Source organism: Colobus angolensis, unplaced genomic scaffold (assembly GCF_000951035.1).
Source record: "Colobus angolensis palliatus isolate OR3802 unplaced genomic scaffold, Cang.pa_1.0 Scaffold280, whole genome shotgun sequence".
NCBI lineage: Eukaryota > Metazoa > Chordata > Mammalia > Primates > Cercopithecidae > Colobus > Colobus angolensis.
In genome coordinates, this window is record NW_012116044.1 from 159088 (window position 1) to 183197 (window position 24110).

The 24110-nt window shown below is 36.8% G+C and overlaps 1 protein-coding gene across 1 annotated transcript in view; it reads right to left on the reverse strand.

The window, feature by feature from the left end:
- The window catches only part of QRFPR (pyroglutamylated RFamide peptide receptor), a 58060-nt gene that overhangs the window by 9043 nt on the left and 24907 nt on the right, over nt 1-24110 (reverse strand). Inside the window, exon 2 of the mRNA XM_011948604.1 lies at nt 3211-3369. Within this exon, the coding sequence (XP_011803994.1) occupies nt 3211-3369 (159 nt within the window). The remainder of the gene's footprint in view (nt 1-3210; nt 3370-24110) is intronic.

The following is a 24110-nucleotide window of genomic DNA, read 5'->3' on the forward strand; positions in this document are numbered from 1 at the left end:
CCAATTTTGATTTGGGGGAAAAGTTTCCAGCTCAAACTCTGTTTGTTCTTTCTACATTGGATGGAATGTTAAGAACACAGTTTATTTATTTATTTATTTATATTTATTTTTATTTTTTTAGGCAGCGTTTCACTCTTGTTTGCCCAGGCTGGAGTGCAATGGCATGATCACGGCTCACCGCAACCTCCGCCTCCCAGGTTCAAGCGATTCTCCTGCTTCAGCCTCTCTAGTAGCTGGGATTATAGGCATGTGCCACCACGCCTGGCCAATTTTGTATTTTTAATGGAGACGGAGTTTCTCCATGTTGGTCAGGGTGGTCTCGAACTCCCAACCTCAGGTGATCCGCCTGCCTCCGCCTCCCAAAGTGCTGGGATTACAGGCATGAGCCACCGTGCCTGGCAAGAACACAGTTTATTGCTTTGGGTTTCAATGACTCAATTAAGCCATAATTGGGGTTTATTATAAAGAAACACATAATCTGGTGTTGCCTAAAAAATTCATCATGATCCAATGATACCTGGCAGCTGTAGGACTCACAGGTCTGTCTGTCTGACTGTCTCTATTTCTCACTCTCTCTTTCTCTTTTCTGTCTCCCTATTACCATACACATCTGTTCTATTTTAATCACATATAGTTATCTTATGTCCAATCATTTTTCTGGACTTTAGTACAAATTCTGGAGGAACTGAGTCTAATTTGTATAGCTCATTGCCTACCTTCCTGGACGGTTCTGAGATAGAAGGGCTACAGTTAGACGAACAATACTGACACAGTGACCACATCTGGGCAAGAAAGCCTGGAGGATCTAGGCCAAGCTTGTCCAATCTGCATGTGGCCTAGGAAGGCTTTGAATGTGGCCCAACACAAATTTGTAAACTTTTTAAAAATATTATGAGATTTTTTGTGATATATTTTTAAAGTCATCAGCTATTGTTAGTGTTAGTGTATTTTATGTGTAGCACAAGACAATTCTCCTTCTTCCAATATGGCCCAGGGAAGCCAAAAGATTGGACATCCTCTGTCTAGGTCTAGGCAATCTCAGCTGGAAGGAGGAATGGGATGTGACAGACAAACAGTGACTGACAAGGCTGGGTCACAGTGTGACAGAGCTACAGGAGACATTAGACAACAGTTCACAAAAGCCCCCATGGTGAGATGAGTCTAGTTGATTTTTAAACCTTCTTGTTAGACGAGTTGATGGGTGCAGCACACCAACATGGCACAAATATACATATGTAACAAACCTGCACGTTATGCACATGTACCCTAGAACTTAAAGTATAATAAAAATAAATAAATAAATAAAAAATAAAAATAAAAAAAAGAAAGTTGCATTGACAGTAATATGGCCAAGATATATTAAATGGGGAAAATCTTGCAACAAAGTTATAACTGTTTTGTAAAAAATATATTTTCAAATCCATATATGCACCTTCAGATTAATAAAATATATACATAAAACATTTAAAAAAATAAATAAATAAATAAATTACAAAATTAAAAAAAAAAAAACCTTCTTGTTTCCCATGTCTCTTTTGAGTAGGAACTCCCTTGACTGCCTATTATCAACTATGCTTTGAGATGTTGTCACTCTCGCCAGTTCTCTTTCCTTGAAATAACTCCCCTCCTCCATGTAATCCTTTCCTTACTCACTTTCCATCCCCACATGCTGTTTTCAGGTGTTATGATGTTGGAAGGATATCAATTATTAAAAGCCCAGAAATCTCTGAATTCTTAGTAGGAAAGATATGACATGAAATTAAAACTAACTAAAACTAACACCTTTCTCCCCTAATGATTTAGCTATTATTTTCAAGCTATTTAAAATGACTTTGGCATTGCAAAGCCTGCAGGGGTTCTTTCTGTAATTCCACAGCCCAATACTGGCTAAATTCTTACAGCAGAAATAAATGTTTACTCATTCTTCTCAAGTGAGATATTAGTAAAAATTGCTTTATTCGATTATCACATTAGTTGCTTGCTACACCTCTGGTTATTTGCTATATTAAATTCAAACCACTGTGAAGTACATTAAGGTTTTAAATGGCTCAATTATAATTACTGAATAGAGAAATGCTTCCACTTTACTGTGTTAGACCTTAGGGCATTGCTTCAAATTTATCATTTACCATGAGATATGTATTCATTGTGACTTGCTGACTCAGTAACAATTACAGCAAGCTGATGATCCAGAAACGCCTAAAGCAAAAGTATGAAGTGGGTGGAATGTGCCTTTGCCAGGCATCCCCAGCACTCAGAACCCACTGTTCTCATGTACCCTGTCACTTTCTACCCTTGTGTACTCATCACAAGGGCAGCACCCCTGTTCTCCACTTTTCTAAAAACACATTTCCTGCTCCCTATCATTATCAACCTGCCTGGCCAGGTGCAGTGGCTTACACCTGTAATCCTAGTACTTTGGGAGGCCAAGGAGTACAAGGAGAGGCTGGGGGGGAATGGCTTGAGCCCAGGAGTTCAAGACCAGCCTGGGAAACATAGAGAGACCCCGTTCCTACCAAAAATAAAAAAATTAGCTGCGTGTGGTGGTGAGAACCTGTGGTCCCAGCTACTTGGGAGGCTGAGGTGGGAAGATCATTTGAGCTTGGGCGGCTGAGGCTGCAGTGAGTTGTGATCACACTACTGCACTCCAGCCTGGGCTACAGAATGGGACCCTGCCTAAAAAAGAAAAAAAAAAATTGGCCTGCCCTTGTTAGCTTAACTTAGAGTCTTCTTATCTCAAGTTGATAATTCCCAGCTGGGCGTAGTGGCTCATGCCTGTAATCACAGCACTTTGGAAGGCTGAGGCAGAAGGATCACTTCAGCCCAGATATTTGAGACCAGCCTGGGCAATGTAGTTGACACTCTGTCTCTAAAGAAAAAGAAAAAGATGACAGTTCTCAATCTAATGAATGTTAATGTGGCATTGCCACTGATAGGTTGTCTTAGATTAGCCGAACGTAGTGCTCAAACATTAAAGACGTAAACTGAAAAAGTATATCCAAAATGATACATTTTCAGTGCTAAGGTTAGCCTAAAAGAGAGATGATGTGGAGGTGGAGGCAAACAGGGAAAGCACTGAAACTCTCAAATTATATTCCAATGCCTACAAGTTAGATAAGAAGCTACTCTTCTGTTTTAAAAATATGGTTCTCTTTATTCTGTAGTGAAAAATGTCACTCACACTGCCATCGGCACATCCAGGGGCCTCACCTAGCATTGTGAAAGCCCTTCGGTTGGTGTATTGCCACTTCATTTTAAAAGGATGCACAAGTCCCTGGTGCCTTTCCACAGCAATACAGGTCATAGTGAGGATTTCTGTCACAACAGCGGTAGACTGGACAAATGGCACCATCTTGCAAATGAAAGCACCTGCAGCAAGGAAATAGGACAAATCATACATCAAAACAAAAAGAATAGAGGTTTCATCTGTGTCTTTGTAATTATCACAATCAGTTCATTCTGAGCCTCTGCCAAAAAGTTTGATAACTGTAATTACACTGTAGACACAAAATAATTGAAAAATGTTGCATTGGCTTATCTTTCTCCCTCTAACTGAATTCTGCGTTCCTAAATGCTATGCAATTATGTATCATAAGACAACGAGAGGACAAATCCGTATCTAGCCACAGAAACAGCTGAAAAAAAGCAATATGACCTCTGCTTGGGGAAGAGCAAAATCATTGTGAACTGGCCGCCTGGGCTCTACACTACAGAGTAATCTTTGACTCTCTGTTTTCTTTTGGCTTCCTGTCAAATCACAACAAAGGAATAGTTCTCATCAAAGACTCCCATATTTCTTCTTTTATCATTTATTCTCCTTTGGCTCCCTGTCTAAGACTTTATATATGTATTACACCATTACACTCCAAACTGATTTTACTTTCTCTAATGCAGCGGTCTCAAACTGGTAGCCACTAGGCAAGATCTGGCTTGAAAACATGCTTTATTTGGTTTACATAATAGTTTAAAATATTTGTCAATCTTTTAAAATGTTTATACTCTCTGCCCGGCCTCTTTACCATCTGGATTTGTGAGTCTTGGTCTGGCACCTCTGGTCTTGAACCCATGCTACTGGTTGCTACCAAATTCATGATTCTCAGCTACCAGAGAATCATAAACTCAGGGAATATGAAGTTGGAAGCCTCATCAGAGGTTATCTAGTCCTAGTTTATACCAAAAGCAGAAATTCTCTCTTCAACTTCTCTCTGAAATGCTCTGCTGAGCTCTGCTTAAACACAGGTTGAGCATCTCTAATCCCAAAATCTGAAATGCTCTAAAACCCAAAGCTTTTTTGAGTGCTGATATGATGCCATAAGCAGAAAATTCCACATCTTCCCTCATGTGACAAGTCACAGTCAAAACACACAAAATTATTTAATATATTGTACACAACTACCTTAAGGCTATGTGTGTAAGGTATATAAGAAGCATAAATGAATTTCATGTGTAGACTTCGGTCTCATTGCCAAGATATCTTATTACGTCTATACAAATATTTCAACGTTCCAAAAAATCTGAAATCTCAAACACCTCTGGTCTGAAGCATTTCAGAGAAGGAATACTCCATGAGAGGTCTCCTTACTTTCATAGCCCTGCTTCAGGTCTTTGCATGGCTTTTCCAGCTCCTTGGAATGCTCTTCCCTGAGATCACTCCCCCACATCCTTCCCTGAAGTCTGCTCAAATGTCACTGTGATGGCTAACTCTATGTGTCCAGTTGCCTGGCTTAAGGAATACCCAGACAGATAGCAAAATGTACTTCTGGGTATGCCTGCGAGGGTGTTTCCAGAAGAGATGAGCATTTGAATCAGAAATGAGTGGAGAAGATCCTCCCTTCCCAGTGTGGTTGGGCAGCATCCAATCCACTGAAGGCGTGAATAGAACACAAAGGCACAGGAAGGGTGAATTTGCTCTCTGCTGAAACTGGAACGTGCACCTTCCCCTGCCGTTTGACATCAATGCTCCTGGTTCCCACACACACCTTCTGACTCAGACTGGGACCTACACACACAGCTCCCCAGGCTCTCGGGCCTGCAAGCTTGAACTGGATCTCCACCACTGGCTTTCCTGGGCATCTAGGTGGCAGATAGTGGGTCATGGAACTTCCTAGTGTCTGCAATTGAGTGAGCCAATCCCTCATAATTAATCTCTCCTAAATATCTCCAAATATCTTATTGGTTCTGTTTCTCTGTAGAGCCCTGACTAATACTGTCACCTTCTCAATGAGGCTGACCTACTCTAACAATCATATTTGTAATTGAGCCTGTCCCATTCCCTATCTCCTCTCATTCCTCATCTCTTGTATTCTACTTTTTTCCCATAACTCTTTCACATGTTAACATACTGATATATAATATATGTGCTGCTAATTTCTTTTTTATTTTTATTATTTTATTGTTTTATTATTTATTTACCCCTACTAAAATATAGATAACGCCCGAGCAATAATTTTTGTCTATTTTTTTCACTGATGTATTCCCAGCTTTAAGAATGGCAATACGGTAGGCCATTAATAAATGTTCACTGAATTGAAAAGAACAAATGAGTAGGAGGCTCGTCACTCCTAAAGGCATTCCATTCTATTTTAGAGAGGCGCTAATTAGAAAAAGTGCTTTTAAACTCCACTCATTTCTAGCTTTGTTCTCAGAGTCTCAGAACCAACCATGCTTTCCAAACAGTGGCTCCACATGTATTTGACAGAAGCCTTTGTGTCACTCCTGTCTTTCCTAGCTGTCTCAGCTGTTTCTCATTTGCTATGCTTTTCAGAGCTTTAAAAGGTGAATGGAGAAGGGAATCCCCATGGACCATGGCCATGCACGAGGCAGAAGGGAACTCACCAATGTTCAGGATATGGCTTGGCCAAGGCAGAAACTGTGGGACTGTATTGGCTCCCCAAGGCTGAACACCCTCTTCTGTGACTGAAACTGATGCTTACATCAGCCTTCTGTGCTGGACTTTTCAAATGATTGGCTTCTGTTGAACTTGAAATCAACTTGAAACGAACTGGATCACTTTAACAGAAATTTTGTTAACCCAAGACTCCCTTACCTCCTATCCTATGCCTAAGGGGAAAAACGTACTTAGATATCACTCTAGATACTCCCTTCCCAATCCTTTTTGGGGGCTCCAAATGGCAACCCAAGAACCAATCCCACTCACTTCTATTCCTTGTTACAGTTTCCCAAGACAAAATCCTGTTCAACTTTAAGGCCCTCTTTTGTTTAGAAAGATGGTTTAGATGCCAACGGTGGGAATTTAGTTTCAATGTTAATAAATTCCACTGTGTTTGAATAGTTACTATACTGTGAATAAATCAGTTTACCTCAAATCCTGGTTTGGATGTGATACTTGAATACATGAATATGGGTATAAATTATTAATCTGCATATTTATTCTAGGTTTTATCTCTTTTCTTGCAAATTTAATCTGAACTTTTTCTATTGAGAAGAACCTTGTACTTTTAAACATTTTATAAACAATTTGGTTAAAAGGAAATATATTTTAAATACTGCTATCCAAACAAAAGAGAATTTTTGCTACATTCATTGTAGTGTTATCTCATTATAGTGTTATCCATCCCAAATATATTCAGTTTGTGTATTATAGCACAGGATGTCTGTCAATTGATTCATTGATATCAGGATACACTCTGATTCTGCTTTATCTGATCTCTTAGCCACTCTGAGCTTCAATTTCATCATTTGAAAAAAGGGATTAATAACACCCATCTGGTGCTGACGAGTTGATGGGTCAGCACACCAACATGGCACAAGTATACATATGTAACAAACCTGCACGTTATGCACATGTACCCTAGAACTTAAAGTATAATTAAAAAAAAAACACCCATCTGTCATAGGACTGATGTATTTCATAACGTGACAAAAACACCTAATACTGGATACATTCTTTAATAAATGGCAGCTCTTTTATCATTGGGCAGCCCTATTAAAAGAATTAAGGTAAATACGATACACTTGGGGATGACATGTTCTTTGTGGATAAACTGACCATTAAAGAACACCTAATCTAATAACCTCATTTCCCAGAGAAAGACACTGCAGTTTAAAGAAGTTAAATGATGTGCTCATGTCCGCACATCTATTTATTGACAGAATGAGTCCAGGTTGTCTGACTCCAGTTCCTTCCGTTACGTCACCCTCACTTATCTTATGCCCAAGCTATGTGGCAGTTTTCTTGTCTACCTGCTCATAAATCATCTGTTTAATAACCCACCTCTGAATTTCACACCAAGCTGTAGCATAATCTGTCATTTTACCGTTTTAATAAATTCGGAACAGCATTTGCCCTATTCATTACTTCTGACATTTCTCCAACCAGCTCTCTAAGAAATTACTGACAGTGTTTCCTTGATCACATTTCCAAGTTTCTTCAATGTTCTGTCATGTAATTTATCTAGGATGTAGGTTTGAGTTCTTTTAAAAATAGGTACATGCTCTTTTGCTATCTACTTACTTATCTTGGGTATTTATTTTCATTCTAAACATTTGCCCTTTTTAATTGAGAGAGCACTTTTCAAGGTCTAGAAGACTAAAACAAAATAAACATTGAAGAGTTCTGGTTTTTCTCTGCCCTTCATTAAGCCTGACTATCATCAAACCTCCCTTTCTTTTTCAGCTTCTTGGTCTGGTAATCTCTTTGTTAGCTCTTCAGTCAGCTTATTCTACCTTTTATCTTTCCCAGTGTGAATTGTATGGGTCTAAATTATTTGTAAGAATGTGTTTTGTGAAATTTCTTCCCATAAACATGGTAATTTTAAACTGGGATAATCCTACATTCCCTGCAAAGGACACTGTTTACTTGGGATGTCCTTTTTTTTCCTTACAGGACAATCAGATGTTAATATCAAAGTTGTGCTTCTTAAAGTCAGCCTGAAATGGGTATTTCTCATATTTTGATATTCCAGCATCCACCTCACTTCTCCAAATGGCAACACAATTTCTTTTTAGAATATTCACTCTCCCCTACTGTGGGCAGGTTAGGTAAGAGCTCCTACTTAGGAAGACAAAGCAGTAGTAGGCAACATCCTTTTTAGTGTTGAAAGGTTAAATGCAGATGGAATAGAGGTTTGGGGTGGTGTGGTCACGTGCTCACCAGATCATAAGTGCTAATAGGTCACTGCTGAGTTATGGCTACTGAACTCTGAGCTCCCTTGGTCGCTTTCTGTTGTAGAGCCATTCGTTTAGCTTCATGCTGATCCTGTGAGCCTTCAACATCCTTCCAATACATTCCCTTCTCTTGAGTTACTTAGCTATCAACTGTTGCTTGCAACGAAGTAGAATTATTTGATATACTTCTCTTTTGCTACCTTATTCTCTGGAAGGTAGGTTTTTTAAAATGTAGCGTACTATGGGCTATGTTCTCTCTGTATGTACTATTAACTCTAAGATTAGACAGTCCTCAATCCTCCTACTACAGTTTGCCTCCACTGCTGCTTCCATTCTACTATGTCTGACTCTTGGGATAGAGGCTACAATCATTTTATTTTGCCTGCTGGATTAGGAACAATTGTTTTGGTTTAATATCTACTGCCTTCAATTTCCAACTTTAACTCATTTATACAACTTTATTGCGCAAAACATGAACCTTTTGCTCTCACTGAGAATGGTGTTCACTCTCCTATCCACTCAGCCACCACCACACAGAGCAAGTCTCAATTCAAAGAGAAGCAAGACTACATTATTTCTAAACATGATGCTTGAAAATTGAAAACAGTTTGGGCAGTGTTTGTATCCACTTTAGTGTGTACAGTGACTTTAAAAAGGATCTGAATGGAAAGGACAGAATAAAAAAAAACAGTCTTTAACTGTAGAGAAGATTAAAAACATTAATTTAGAAAATGATATAATGAGGTATAATTGCATGAAAGTATCTAATGATAAGAACTACTCTGTGAATAATTTGTTCCAAGGTTGTTGAAAAGCAAGTGAATAGACACATTGCAGTTTATAAAGGAAAGGTTACTTGATGCAACCGCTATTTAAAATAATGGTCTAACAGATTATAAAACAATCTGGCATATAATTACCTTAATTTCATGTACCAAATAAATCATATTCAAACAGTCTATGCATCCTTGTCCCAATACAACCTGTAGGTTTCTAGTTGCATCTAATGTGTTGCATAGTTAAGCAGCTTCTAATGAGCAAATTTACCAAATCTTGAATCCTATTTCATTCCCTTCAACCACATCCTGTTGTAGAAGAGTAGGAAACAAGTTAAACATAGTCAAGATTAGAACTGTTGTACAAGTGTGGCTGAGAACTACACAAGAACAGACCTATGGACTTCTTCAACTGGAAAGCCCTTCCAGGGAAGATCCAGGCTCGTGGCTCCATCACTGTTCCAGGGAGCACTGTATTTCTACATGGTGCTGTAGGAGTTGCCTATAGAGAGGGGCAGGCCAAATGTGAAGAGGCAGAGAGGGCTCCAAGCTCAGCCCTGCATCAACTAAAGCAGCTCCAACTGTATATAGCATAATTTGCTGGGGTCCCAGCATCTAAAGCATCTGCAATTTTAAGGAATATTTTATAAGACTCCAAAGTAGACTCATCAGATATATACTGGAATATTCTGCTGATTTAAATTGTAAAGACTAAAGATGAGGACCTTAATTGCTAAATATTTTTAAAATAGATGTACGGTTGGCCTCTTCTAAAATCTCAGCCCTCCCAATAATTATTCCTATTATGCATAATACCATTACAAAGCACTCCAAGTGATTTTCCTGTGACTTAGAAACTTTCCACTAACACTTTTATCTGTATAACAGAAGAGAGGGAAAAATTTTATCCAGAGGAAGGAAAACCTGGCTCAGGGAAAAGTGGAAGACAAGAGAAGAGGCTGAAGGAGCCTCAGCTTCTGATGAGTAAAGGGAAATGGAGAAAAGTCCTATGGCTGCCAGGTGCCAAAAGAAAGAGGAGTAAAGAGACTGCAGTGGGAAACTTACAGGTGAAGATGAGCCATTTTTTCTCTAGGATTCTTTCTGGATTCATAAAAGGAGACAGAGGCTGCCCTACTGGCCCTGAGAGGGACACTTACCCCACTCTATGTATGTACCATGGTTGGTTTAACCATTCATTCACAGGAGGACATCTGGGTTGATTCCAGTTTTTGACTTACAAATAAAGCAACTGTTTGTGTACAGGTTTGGGTGATTTTCATGTCTCAAGCATGTAATTTCTGAGTTGCATGGTAATCATATATTGTTTTAGAAGAAACTACCAAACTCTTTTCCAGAGTAGTATCATCTTACATTCTTGCTGGTAATGTATAATTGATTCAGTTTCTCTACATTCTCACCAGCATTTGGTGTTGTCTTTATTTTTATTTTCACCATTCTGATAGCTGTGTAGTAATATATCGCAGTGGTTTTCATTTGCATTTCCCTGATGGCTAATAATGCTGAACATCGTCTCATGTGCTTATCTGTATCTTTATATCCTCTTTAATGAAATGTTTCTTCATATCTTTTCTCTATTTTCTGACTAGACTGCCTTTTTACTGTTGAGTTTTGAGAGTTCTTTGCATATTGTAGACACTGGTCCTTTTTCAGATAGGTGCTTTTTAAATATTTTCTCTCAGTCTGTAGCTAGTCATTTTATCTCTTCACACGGGCTTTCATAGAGCAAAAGTGTTTAATTCTGATGAGGTTCAGTTCATCAATTGTTCCTCTTATGCACTGTGATTTTAGTGTCAGTTAAAAATTCTGAGAACTCTGTGTCTAGTCCTAAACTTTTCTCATTAAAAAAAAGTTTTATAGTGTTACATTTACATTTAAGTCTACATAATACATTTTGAGTAAAATGTTGCATAAGGCATGAGATTTACTTTAAGGTTTTGTTTGTTTGTTTTGGCCTATAAGTGTGCATTTGCTCCAAAACTATTTGTTGAATAGGCTATCCTTTCTCCACTGAATGGCACCTTTGTCAAAAAATCAGCGTATTACATGATGTAGATCTATTTCTGGGTCCTCTATTCTGTACCATTGATCTACGTCTATTCCTCCACCAACACCACGTCATCTTGATTATTTTATATACCTAGTAAGCCTTAATATTGGGTAGGGTGATTCCTCTCACTTCGTTCTTCTTTATCAACATGGTTTTAGCTATTCTAGGACCTATGTCTATTCACATAAATTTTAGAATAAGTTTCTCTACACTTACAAAAATTCTTGCTCAGATTTTAGGAGAAATTACATTAAACCTATAGATCTATTTTGGGAAAACTGGCATCTTTAATATGTTGAATCTTCCAATCCACAAACACAGTGTCTCTCCATTTATTTATGTATTCTTTAATTTCTTTCACCAGCATTTTTGTAATTCTTAGCATACAGAATCTATACAAATTTTGGTAAGTGTGTGTCTACATATTTTATTTTCTTTGGAGTAATTTTAGGTGGTATTGTATTGCTCATTTCAGTTTCTGCATGCCACCTGTTAATGATATGGGAAAAGTTCCCTTGCCCCCCTCACAGGGCCTGTGATGGGGTGGTGGCTGGATTCTTCAGTGCCCTGCTGCTCAAAACCCATGGAGGGAGCAGACAGATGGGCAGGTCATGGGGCTCTGACCCCATGACAGTGTCTAGGGATGAATGTTTACAGCTCCTGAAGCCCTGCTGGGCATGTGCTACAAGGTGCTCTTTTAGTTTTGCCCTTTGTAGGCAGCTTGTGTTAGTCAGCTCAGTTAGATCCTCTGCCTTATAGCAAGGACAGAGGGCTTTCTGTATCCTGGGATTCTTGCCTTGGTATACCGGAAGAACTGGATCACCTGTGGGCTTCGAGAATGAGTGCAAGGATTTTTACTGAGTGATAGCTCTCGGTGAAGTGGATGGGGAGGCCTGAATGGGGATGGAGTGGGAAGGAGTGGGAAGGTGGTTTTCCCATGGAGTTGAGTCATGGGCTGTCATCTGACTGCCCCGGCCAAACTCTGCAGTTGTTTTGCCAGCTGGTTGCCTGCTGGCATCTGCTGGTGCATAGCGGTGTGCTCTTAGGCTGGTGCGCTCCTTTCAACTTCCAGCTGCTTGTGTCTTCTTCCACTAGCGTGTTCCTTTTGATGTCCAGCTGTTTGTGTCTGTGCCCACCAGGGTCTCAGGGTTTTTATAGGCACAGGATGAGGACGTGGCAGGTCAGGGTGGTCTTGGGAAATGTAATATTTGGGCACAAAAACAGAAATGCCTGTCCTCACCTAGGTCCATAGGCACAGACCTGGGGGCGGAGCTCTAGCCAGGGACCATGTCCTTCCCTTCCCAGCACTTCCCTGCCCCTCTTCCTGTATCATTAATCTATAGAAATGTGATTGTGTCTGTATCTTATATGCTGTGACCTTGCTGAACTCGCTTATGTTTTTGTAGATTCTTTGGACTTTTCTACATAGAAAATAATGTCATCTGCAAATATAGATACTTTTGTTTCTTCCTTTCCAATCTGCATATGTCTTACTTATTGTCCTTCTTTCTTAGTGGCTTCTTCTTTGAGTGCAATTTTGCATAAGAGTGGTGAGAAGCAGACATCTTTGCCTTGTTCTCAATCTTAGAAGAAAAACATTCAGTCTTTCACCGTAAAATATGATGTTAGCTGTAGGTTTCTTGTAATGCTGTTATCAAATTGAGAAATCTCCTCTCTATTACTAACTTGCTGAGAATTTTTATCATGGATAAGTGTTGAAATTTGTCAAGTGTTTTTCTTTGTTAATTGGTGTAATTATATGATTTTTCTTCTTTAGCTTGATGGATATGGTAGATTACACTGAGTTTGGAATTTGAGCCAGCCTTGCATACCTGGAATAAATCCTACTTCATCATGATGTATAATCTTTTTTATACATTGTTGGATTCTGTCTGGCATTATATTGATATTTTGTGTGCCAGAGTTCATAAGAGCTATTGGTTTGCAGCTTTCTTTCTATTGAACTTTCTTTCTCTGGTTTAAGTGTCAGGGCAATGAAGGCCTCATAAAGTAAGTTGGGAACCATTTCTTCCAATTCTGTTTTCTGGAAGAGTTTGTGTAAAATTGGTGTTAACTCTTTTTTAAATGGCAAAATTTCCAGTGAAAGCACTTGGGCTTGGAAACTTCTTTCTTGAGAGCTTTTTAATTACAAATTCAATTTTTTTATCTCTTACATTAAAAAATTTTTATCAAAGAATTATGAGCATTTGGTTTAAAATCAGAAGGGCTACAATAAAAAAGAGTAAGTGTCTGCCTATTTCCCAACAACCACTTGTTTTTAATTCTACTGTTGGGGGCACTACCATCTCTAAATAAATTGCCTTATACAGCTTTTCTTTTGATTTATTGATTTTAGATGATATATAGATTGCCTTCTTGGGTAGATGGGCTATTGGTTCACTTTTGTCATTTCCCACTGTTGCTTCTCCCACAGATTCTAATTTTCTTACAGTTATAACACTGTCTTCAATAACTTATTTGGAAAGGTTTTAGGGGATGTATTTCTTAAATTCTAGCATGTAGTTTCTTCTACTTTGACTTTTAAAGTAATATATTAACACCCTCTTCATTAGTCTATTAGCTTCCAACAGTTTATCTTGTCCCCCACTTGTGAGATGATACCTCATCTCTGCACCTCTCTCCTCCTATTTTTGCATTCTTCTTTCTCCAAATGTCTTTTATCTATACCTTTACATTTACTCTATCAAGACTGATAGCTTTTCATTCTGTTCTACAGCCATATTAAGTATTCTTCCCTTGGCCTACTTTGTAATTATAAAAGATTAAAACCATAAACAGCATTTTAATTACTATGACTAATATTAACTACAAAGCCAATGTGTATGTTTTAAACATATCTCCCTTTTAGTGACTTTATAGTCAAGATCCTTGTGAATATATTTATTGCTCTAAAGCATACCGTATTTTAATCGGCTTTTTATATGGATGCAACTTTTTTATAGAGTATTTTTGTTTATTTAATTTTTCTTAGAGTTTTGGGTTGTGTTTCTTTTTTCTAGTTGGAAGAGGAAGCATATATCTTCTTCACCACAGTACAGTAGTTTAGAGTATAGGCTCTAGAATTGGGCTGTCTGAGCTTGAATCATGGGTCCATCACTTGCTGTGACCTAAGGCAAATTATCTTACTTCACTGTGTCTTGGGTTTTCTTATCTATAAAATGTAAAAATAATAATAGTATTTCCCTCATAGGACTCTTGAAGGATTAAATGAGAAAACAAGCCTACTGTGTTTAAGCCAGTGTCTAGTACTATGTGAAAATGCATTAGCTATTCTTATTATTATCATCATCATTATCATTTTTACTATTACATCTCAACTTTTAACATCACACATATACTGCTTGGAATCAATTCCACTGTTTGTTATTTTAATATTTCTTTCTAGAAGACCACTGACTTCCAATTTTGATGACTGCAGTCTGTGTTTTGCTTTGTTTTGTTTTTAATGACTGCTCTACAGCTGTCATCATTAAATTCATTTTCAATCGATTTCTTCTCTGGTTTTTTTAATTTCATGGTTTTTCATTTCTTGTATTTTACCCATATTTTGCATAATATTTTTCAAGTAACTTCTTCAAAATAATAAGGAAAGTAAGTTCTTTACATTCTTATATATCTTAAAATGGCTGTAGTTTGACTTAAATTCAACATCATCTGCCTTTAGAAAGTTGAAGACCTTACTTTATTGACTTTTAGCATCCACTGTTGGCGCTAACCTATCTATATTGTCAGCTTGATTTTTGCTCCCTTATAAATATCCTGGTTACTATTTGGAAGATTTTATTGATCTCTTTGTAACTAGAAGTCTGAACTGTTATGGGGATGTGTTGAAACATGTGTCATTTTTTTTTACTCTTTTTCCATAGCCCTGTGTGTACCTTTTACATTTGGCAACTCTCAGTCCTTTATCTCTGTGCTTTTCTTTGTGTCTTTAAGAAATAACTCCTATTGATCAGCTATTGGAATTCCTGAATTGATTCTCCTATGTTTATATCTTTTATATATAGATACAGATTTGCCTATTTGCTCCACATTATGGAGACGTTCTTGTTTTTGTTTTCTAACCCTTCTAATTTATGTATAATTTCAGCAATATTTTTACTTTCAAAAGCTTTTCTTGCTCTTAAAATATTTCTTTTCAAAGAAGCTTGTTCTTGATTTATGAAGTCAGTCTCATCTTAAATCCAGACACATCCCCCAATTTAATATCAGAAACCCATTCCTGAAAATGAGACAGTTTATGTGGAAATGTGCCCTGGTCACCTATTTCCTTTTGTTTAAAAGGCCAAATTAAACTTCTAACAGATTTCATTAAGTATAACTAAAACATAGGAAAGCCAGCATTTAAAATATAATATCTTAAAATATTGGTCCCTGATTGCAAAACAATTAGAATGGTTTCAGATTGTTTGTATGCATGCTACTCTGTATCAATAACATGCCCACTTTTCATGGTACATCACAAATATTTTTTTCCAATAAGGCATAGCAATCAGCACACAGCAATTTATAAATGCATTAGAAAAATGCAGGTAAAATTTACAATGAAAATAGGGCAATTACCTGGGATGACCCGTTACTCCTGAAGAAAAAAGCAAACTGGAAACTTCAAGCAAGTGGAAAGGATAGGATGGTTAAAATGTAGTCATTGTCAAGGCCTATAGAAAGTGACATCATAGGTGAGCTGGATGACAAAAGGGCAATTTCATGCAAGAAACAGGCAGAGATTCTTTGTCATTTTCATTCTGGGGTAAGGACTTACAAATGATGAATGGATCTTCAGGGGATGCAAGTGTCATTTTAGGATGAAAAACTACAAAATCAAGCTTTACTTAACTCTCTTCAAGTTTATGTTCACAGATTTTTTTGCACAGTGTTATAAGAGTCAGGCACTCACAGTCCACCAAGTTCCAGGATAATATTTATCACTGTGTTTGTTTAGTCCCCATATTATTTTCAGCGAGCAGTGTCTGGTGGTTTGATTGAAGGCTCTCCCTGTTATCACTATGATCAACTATTCCAGATTGACATTCTGAACAAGTTTAGTACTTGATTACTCAGCATTACATTTAAAGAATTCATCAATATCTTTTTCAATCTCTTCTCAAAACAAATCTTCTTTGCAAGAGTAACAATGGCAAAGCATGGTTTACACTGAATAAAATGATATGATGCCTCTCTTAGTGTCAACATTTGGCACATGCATCCCTCTGTGAACACTAGGCATGCTTTTCAAAACACCTACTTGTGATTTTGATGTATTTGGAAGGTATTTTATTTTTGGAAGGTAGCTTGATATTTTTCCTATATATCATTTTGCTTAGAATATTAAATTATTGAGTTTAGGAACATAAATTTTTCTTATATAAATATCAGCTAAAAGGTTGCTGTTGAGTGATATATTCATTGCAGAAGTCTGAGACTTATAAGCCAATACTAATTCCACTGGGAAAATGTCAAATGAGGAGACATTCTTCTTGATATGTCTGTATGTATAAAAATACTAATTAGAGTTTATTTCCAAATTCCCTTCTATGATTAACCATTTCTTCCAGGTTTCATTTATTCATTTGTTTTGTTCTCCTTTATTCTTGGGCTTAATTTCTAGGTGATAGGTTGATCTGTGCAGCAAACCACCATGGCATACGTTTACCTATGTAACAAACCTGCACATCCTGCACAGGTACAATAAAAGAAAGAAGGAAAGAAAGCTTTCCTCAACTGTCTGACAATCCTTGGTTGTCCTTACACGTTTGAGAATGGGACAGCATGAAAGACCACCAGCTGCTCTGTGTACAGGTAGAAGCTGTCCCCTGGAAAGCTTTGACTTAGGATGAGTGGGTCTTGATACTGTACGTCTCACAAATTTCAAACTTTTAGGTTTTACTTTGTGGAGTCACAGCTCATATGAGTTCTGTAGTTCCCTTCAGAGTGCTTCCTTCAATTACTTTATAAGAATTGTTTGTGTGTATATTTGCATTAAAAACAAGTTCCCCAGTATACAATTATGTCTATACTGGTATTTTTCTTCTAATTTTCATTATTTTAATAGCTACAAATACAATCTCAGAAAGGTAACTGAGTTGCTTAAACTTTCCACTAATGACAAAAATTAGATTTTCAAATAATAGAATAAAATGAGCCTGGGTTAAACATAAGGACAGTAAAGCAGAAATCAGAAATAATGGGGTTTCATTATGCTCATGTTAAAATAACCAATTGTGAAGTAATAATGGAAGGAATATTTTTGTATACTAGGAAAGAAATGGAAAAACTTTAGGCATTAGAAAGAATTTCTTGAATGTGAAGGTAATCAGGCAACAAAGCACACTATAAAGTGAACTTCCTCAGAAATGCTTAATAAAATACTAGGAGTACTTATGTAATTTATGTACTCAGTTGTTCACCAAAGATATAACTCCAAGTTAGTATAAACTAATGTAAAAAAAAAAAAACACAGAATGGTTAAATAAATTGGGATATGCCAATATAATGCAAATCATTCAATCATTAATAATCTTTCAAAAGATATTTAACAATGCAACCAAAAAAATGAAATTAAACAGTAAACAATATATTCATATACAGACATACACAAACACTAAAAGGTTTCTATTTTGCTAAAAATGTATGTGGGAAAAATTTAAATAACTAAATGTAATGCACTGATGTGATCATCATAATTCTCTCTGGCTGTTGGAATAAATATTTTTTGTTTTCTTTACATTTATTTGTTCTATACATTCATTAGAACGTTTTGGATTATGAGTTAAAAATTCAATTCGACTGGTTTAAACAAGGGAAATGTATTATCTAACATAAAAATAATTTCAGAGGTAGGGCAATAACAGGGTCATAAATGCCACAGCTGAATGACTTCACTACAGTTCCAAGTTCTCTCCACTGGATTTCTTTATCCTCCTCAGTATGGTTTGCTTTGTCCTTATGATTGTCACTTTGGTAAATAAGATGACTGTAGTATCTCCAAGCACTGCATCTCAAACAAGATTCAAGGACCAAAAGTGGAAAACAAAGAATATACTTTCTCAAATCCTTCACAAAAGTAAGGAAAATCTCAGACTTTATGGCCAGAATGGATTACATGCCCATTTAAAAAATCATCATTGACAAGGGGAATTGAAATTAACACACTGGCCTACTTTTTTAAAGTTATTTTTAGTTATTGTGAACACATAATGGTTACACATATTTATCAGGTACATGTGATGTTTTGATACAGGCATACAATATGTAATGATCAAATCATGATCACTGGGGTATACATCACCTCAAACATTTATCACTTCTTTGTGTTAGGAACATTCCAATTCCACTCCTGTAGTTATTTTAAAATACACAATAAATTATTGTTAAACATAGTCACCCTATTGTGCTAACAAATATGACATTCTATTCATTCTATTTGTGTTTTTATATCCATTAACCATTCCCTCTTTATTATCCTTTCACATTACCCTTCCTCTGGTAACTATCATTCTACTCTATCTCCAAAAGTTCATTTTTTTTTTCAGTTCCCACCTATGAGTGAGAACATGTGATATTTGTCTTTCTGTGCCTGCCATATTTCCCTCAACACAATGTCCTCCAGTTCCATCTATGCCATTGTGAATAACAGAACTTCATTTCCTTTTATGGCTGAATAATATTCCATTGTGTGCATGTACTACACATATTCTTTATCAATTCATCCATCGATGGATATTTAGGTTGATTCCATATCTTGGCTATTGTGAAGAGTGCTGCAATAAACATGGGAATGCAGCTACCTCTTCAATATAGTGATTTCCTTTCTTTTGGATGTATACCCAGCAGTGGGACTGCTGGATTGTATGGTAATTTTGTTAGTTTTGTGAAGAACCTCCACACTGTTTTACATAGTAGCTATGTTAATTTACATTTCTGCCAACAGTGTATGAGGTTTCTGCTCTCTCCCCATCCCAGCATTCATTATTGCCTATCTTTTGGATGAAAGCCATCTTAACTGGGGTAAGATGCTATCACATTGTGGTTTTCATTTTTAGTTCTCCAATGTTAGTGATGTTGAGCATTTTTTTCTTATAACTGTTGGCCACTTGTCTGTCTTCTTTTGAGAAATATCTATTCGGATCTTTTGCCCATTTTAAATCAGACTATTTCCTGTTAAATTGTTTGAGCTCCTTCTATATTCTAGCTTTTACTTTGTCAGATGGGTATTTTGCAAATATTTCTTCCCATTCTGTAGGTTATGTCTTCACTTTGTTGATTGTTTTCTTTGCTGTGCACAAGGTTTTTAGCTTGATGTGATCCCATTTGTCCATTCTTGCTTTGGTTGCCTGTGCTTTTGAGGTTTTACTCAAGAAATCTTTGCCCAGATCAATGTTCTGGAGTGTTTACCCAATGTTTTCTTCTAGCTATTTTACACTTTTAGGTCTTAGATTTATGTTTTTAATCCATTTTTGATTGATGTATGATGGCGAGAGATAGGGATCTAGTTTCATTCTTCTGCATATTGATAACTAGTTTTCCAGCATCACTTATCGAAGAGACTGTCCCTTCCCTAGTATATGTTCTTGGTACCTTTGTCAAAAATAAGTTGACTGCAAATACATGAATTTATTGCTGGGTTCTTCATTCAGTTCAATTGTTCTATGTGTCTGTTTTTCATGCTAACACCTTGCTATTTTGATTCCTACAGTATTGCAGTATAATTTGAAGTCAGATAATGTGGTTTCTCCACCTTTGTTCTTTTTGCTCAGGATGGCTTTGGCTATTCTGGATCTTTTGTGGTTCCACATAAATTTTAGGATTGTTTTTTCTATTTCTGTGAAGAACGCCATTGATATTGTGAGAAGGATTGCATTTAATTTGTAGATTGCTTTAGGCAGTATGAACACTTTTAATAATATTGATTCTTCCAATCCATAAACATGGCATATTTTCCATTTTTTGTGTGCGTTTGCTTCAGTTTCTTTCACCAATGTTTTATAGTTTTCATTGTAGAAATCTTTCACTTCTTTGGTTATGTTTATTCCTAGGTATTTTATTTTATTTGTAGCTACTGTAAATGGGATTACTTTCTTGATTTCTTTTTCAGATTGTTTGCTGGTGGCATAAAGAAATGCTACTGATTTTTGTATGTTGATTTTGTATCCTGCAGTTTTACTGAATTTGTTAATCACTTCTGATAGTTTTTTGGTGGAGTCTTTAGGTATCTTTAAAATTTCAGATCATATCATCTGCAAACAAGGATAATTTGACTTTTTCCTTTTCAATTTGGATATCATCTATTTCTTTCTCTTGTCTAATTGTTCTGTCTAGTACTTCTATTTCTATGTTGAAAAAAAGAGGTGAAAGTGAGCATCCTTGTCATGTTTCAAATCTTAGAGAAAAGGCTTTCAGTTTCCCCATTCAGTATGATACTTGTTGTGAGTGTGTCATACATGGTTTCTGTCATGTTGAATATGTTCCTTCTACGTCCAATTTTTTGAGAGATTTTATCATGAAAGAATGTTGCATTTTATCAAATGCTTTTTTGGTATCTATTGAAATGATCATAAGGTTTTTGTCCTCCATAGTGTTGATACGATATACACCATTGATTGATTCGCATATGTTGAACTATCCTTGCATCCCAGAAATAATGATCCCACTTGATCATAATGAATCATCTTTTTAATGTGTTGTTGAATTTGGTTTTCTAGTATTTTGTTATAGTTTTTTGCATTTATGCTAATCAGGGATATTGGCCTGTAGTTTTTCTTTTTTCGTTGTGTCTTTGTCTGGTTTTGGTTTTGGGGTTATACTGACCTTGTGGTATGAGTCTGGAAGTATTCCTTCCTCTTTGATTTTTTTTGGAACAATTTGAGTAAAATTAATATTAGTTCTTCTTTAAGTGTTTGGTAGAATTCAGCAGTAAAGCCATCAGGTCCTGGACTTTGATGAAAGACTTTTTATTACTGCTTTTTATCTCATTATTTGTTGCTGGTCTATTTGGCTTTTGGATTTCTTCATGGTTCTATCTTCGTAGGTTATAGGTGTCTAGGAATTTATCCATTTCTTCTAGGATTTCTAATTTATTGTCATACAGTTGCTCATAACAGTCTCTAATGATTATCTGAATTTCTGTTGTATCAGTTGTAATGTCTCCCTTTTTGTCTCTTGTTTTATTTGAGTCACTCTCCTTTTCTCAGTCAAAATAAAGTCTAGTTGATTTTGTTTATCTGTTCAAGAAAACAATTTTTCATTGATCTTTTGTGTTTTTTAAAAGTCTCAATTTCATTCATTTCTGCTCTGATCTTTGTTATTCCTACCTTCTACTAATTTGGGGTTTGGTTTACTTTTGCTCTTCCAGGTCTTTGAGATACATTATTAGATTGTTTATTTGAATATTTTCTACTTTTCTGATATAGGATTTCATTACTTTAAATTTCTCTCTTAACACTGCTTTTGATATATTCCATAGGTTTTGGTATGTTCTGTTTCTGTTTTCATTTGTTTTAAGAAATTAGAAAAAAAAAAAACTTAAAAATCAGCACTTAAAAAAAACTTAATCAGCACTAGGGGGCAACCCAAGAGTACTGCAGACTCCTAGATACACTGCTTTGATGGAATTGGGTAAGATAATGAAGAATCCCTGAGCTACCAGACAAAATCTCTAGCTCTCCTCTCTCTCTTTCTCCCAATCAAAAGGATAGTCTCCATTATGGGCTGCCTGGAACTAGGGGAGAAGTGATGCAAGCATTCCCATGGCCTGCATAGCTGGCACTATGCTGGGTCACACCTGAAGCCAGCATAGTATTGGGTCTTGTCCAGGGTCTCTGAATCCTCCTGCTCGGCTCCACTAGGGCTGAGAGGTGGTCCTATTCTTTCTTGAAGAATATGCGCACCCAATACCTTGATCATACCAGGTTTCCGTTAGCAAGGCCTAATATCAAACAAGGCCTAAATAAAGAGTTACTCTATGCTAATGCACAGGGTGTTTGTATTAGTTTCCTACTGGTGCTGTAACAAAGTACCACAATCTTAGTGACTTAAAACAACACAAAACTATATGTTACAATTGTGGAGGTCAGAGGTTTGAAATGGGTCAATAGGGCTGTGTTCTTTCTAGAGGCTCTAGGGGAGAATTCATTTCCTTGTCTTTTCTAGTTTCTAGAGGTTGTCTGGCTTCCTTGTCAGACAAGAGAGGATCATTGCCCATATGATAACAGCAGCATGTTATTAATTAAATGCCATGGACCTGAGATTCTAAGAGAGAGCATAAAAGCAAGAATAGTCAAGTAAGTGGGGAGTGGAAAGGAGAGAGAGAAAGAAGGCAGTCAAATATTTCTGCAAGAGAGATAAGGTAAAAAAAAAAAAAATTAAAACCATAACCAGGAATTCAGACCAGTCCCTATCTGCTGATCCAAACAGTAACTACCAGTTACATTTCCAGCAGTTACTCAAAGGCAGATATTCAGATTCCCTCCCAATTCAACTCTCTTCCCCTACGGGGGAATTCTAAGACCTAGTGCCAGATTCCAGCCCTAGAAAGCACTGGTTCTTGACTTAGCTATATGTCGGAATAACCAGGGAGCTTTAAAAGAAGTTGATATTTAGATCCACTCTGCAAGATTGTGAATTTTAGGGTATGCTTGGGGACTTAGTCTTTTTAAAGTTCCCAGGTGATTTAAATAGACAGCAAAGCTCAAAAACCACTGGGCCAGAGAATGGATTTGAGAGAGAGCCCTCACTTCAAGGTCTACATTTCTAACACTGCTTCCAACTGAAGAGGTTAAGGGGCTTCAGGGGGAGAGGATATTCTTTGTCGTTCACTCAGATTTATTATATATTCTATCTTCTCTTTCATTCACATATTTGTTCATTCACTCACCTATGGGTCATACACTACTCCGGGCTCTTTAAATACAGGCTGTGCAACATATATACTCTCCCACCTCCTCTTCCTAGAAGGAGACTAGACATGAAACAATATCTCACAGATAACCATAAAATTACAAAGTAGTATTTAAAGCAATTCTCTTTGAATACAATCAAAATACTTTTTTAAAAAGCAAAAAGCTGGGTTAAAGTTGATTGTGAGATGACAAAAGAAAACCATGCCTTAAAGTAATAATAGTAGGTAATACCTAGAATGCTGTTTATTGCTTATTGTCTGCATTATAAGAGATACCTACCCTGGTAAACTGGTAAATGTTAATAAGCAGCTCTCCAAGTTAAAAAGGAAGACCTTACTTTGTAATGTTTGCTAATTTTCTGATGTAAATACTCCTGCCAGAGCCAATTTCAAAACTATCAACAAAATATCAGTGAATGTGGAGTTCAGAAGAGATGTACACAATCAGCTCTCATGGGCTGGTACAAACTAGCACAAGCATGCCATTGGCTATCTGAAGTTCAAATAAACGATAACTGAAAAGAATTCCAACTTGTATACTTATTTTGTTTATTTATTTTTGGTTTTCTCCTCTATTATTTCTTTGTTTCTGAATCATTCTCTTTTTTTTTTTTAAACTTTAAGTTCTAGGGTACATGTGCACAAAGTGCATGTTTGTTACATATGTATACATGTGCCATGTTGGTGTGCTGCGCCCATTAATTCATCATTTACATTAGGTATTATCTCCTAATGCTATCCCTCCCTCCCCACTCCACACAATAGGACCCGGTATGTGATGTTCCCCTTCCTGTGTCCAAGTGATCTCATTGTTCAATTCCCACCTATGAGTGAGAACATGCGGTATTTGGTTTTCTATTCTTGCGATAGTTTGCTGAGAATGATGGTTTCCAGCTGCATCCATGTCCCTACAAAGGACACGAAGTCATCCTTTTTTATGGCCACATAGTATTCCATGGTGTATATGTGCCACATTTTCTTAATCCAGTCTGTCACTGATAGATATTTGGGTTGATTCCAAGTCTTTGCTATTGTGAATAGTGCCGCAATAAACGTACGTGTGCATGTGTCTTTAGAGCAGCATGACTTATAATCCTTTGGGTATATCCCCAGTAATGGGATGGCTGAGTTAAATGGTATTTCTAGTTCTAGATCCTTGAGGAATCGCCATACTGTTTTCCTCAATGGTTGAACTAGTTTACAGTCCCACCAACAGTGTAGA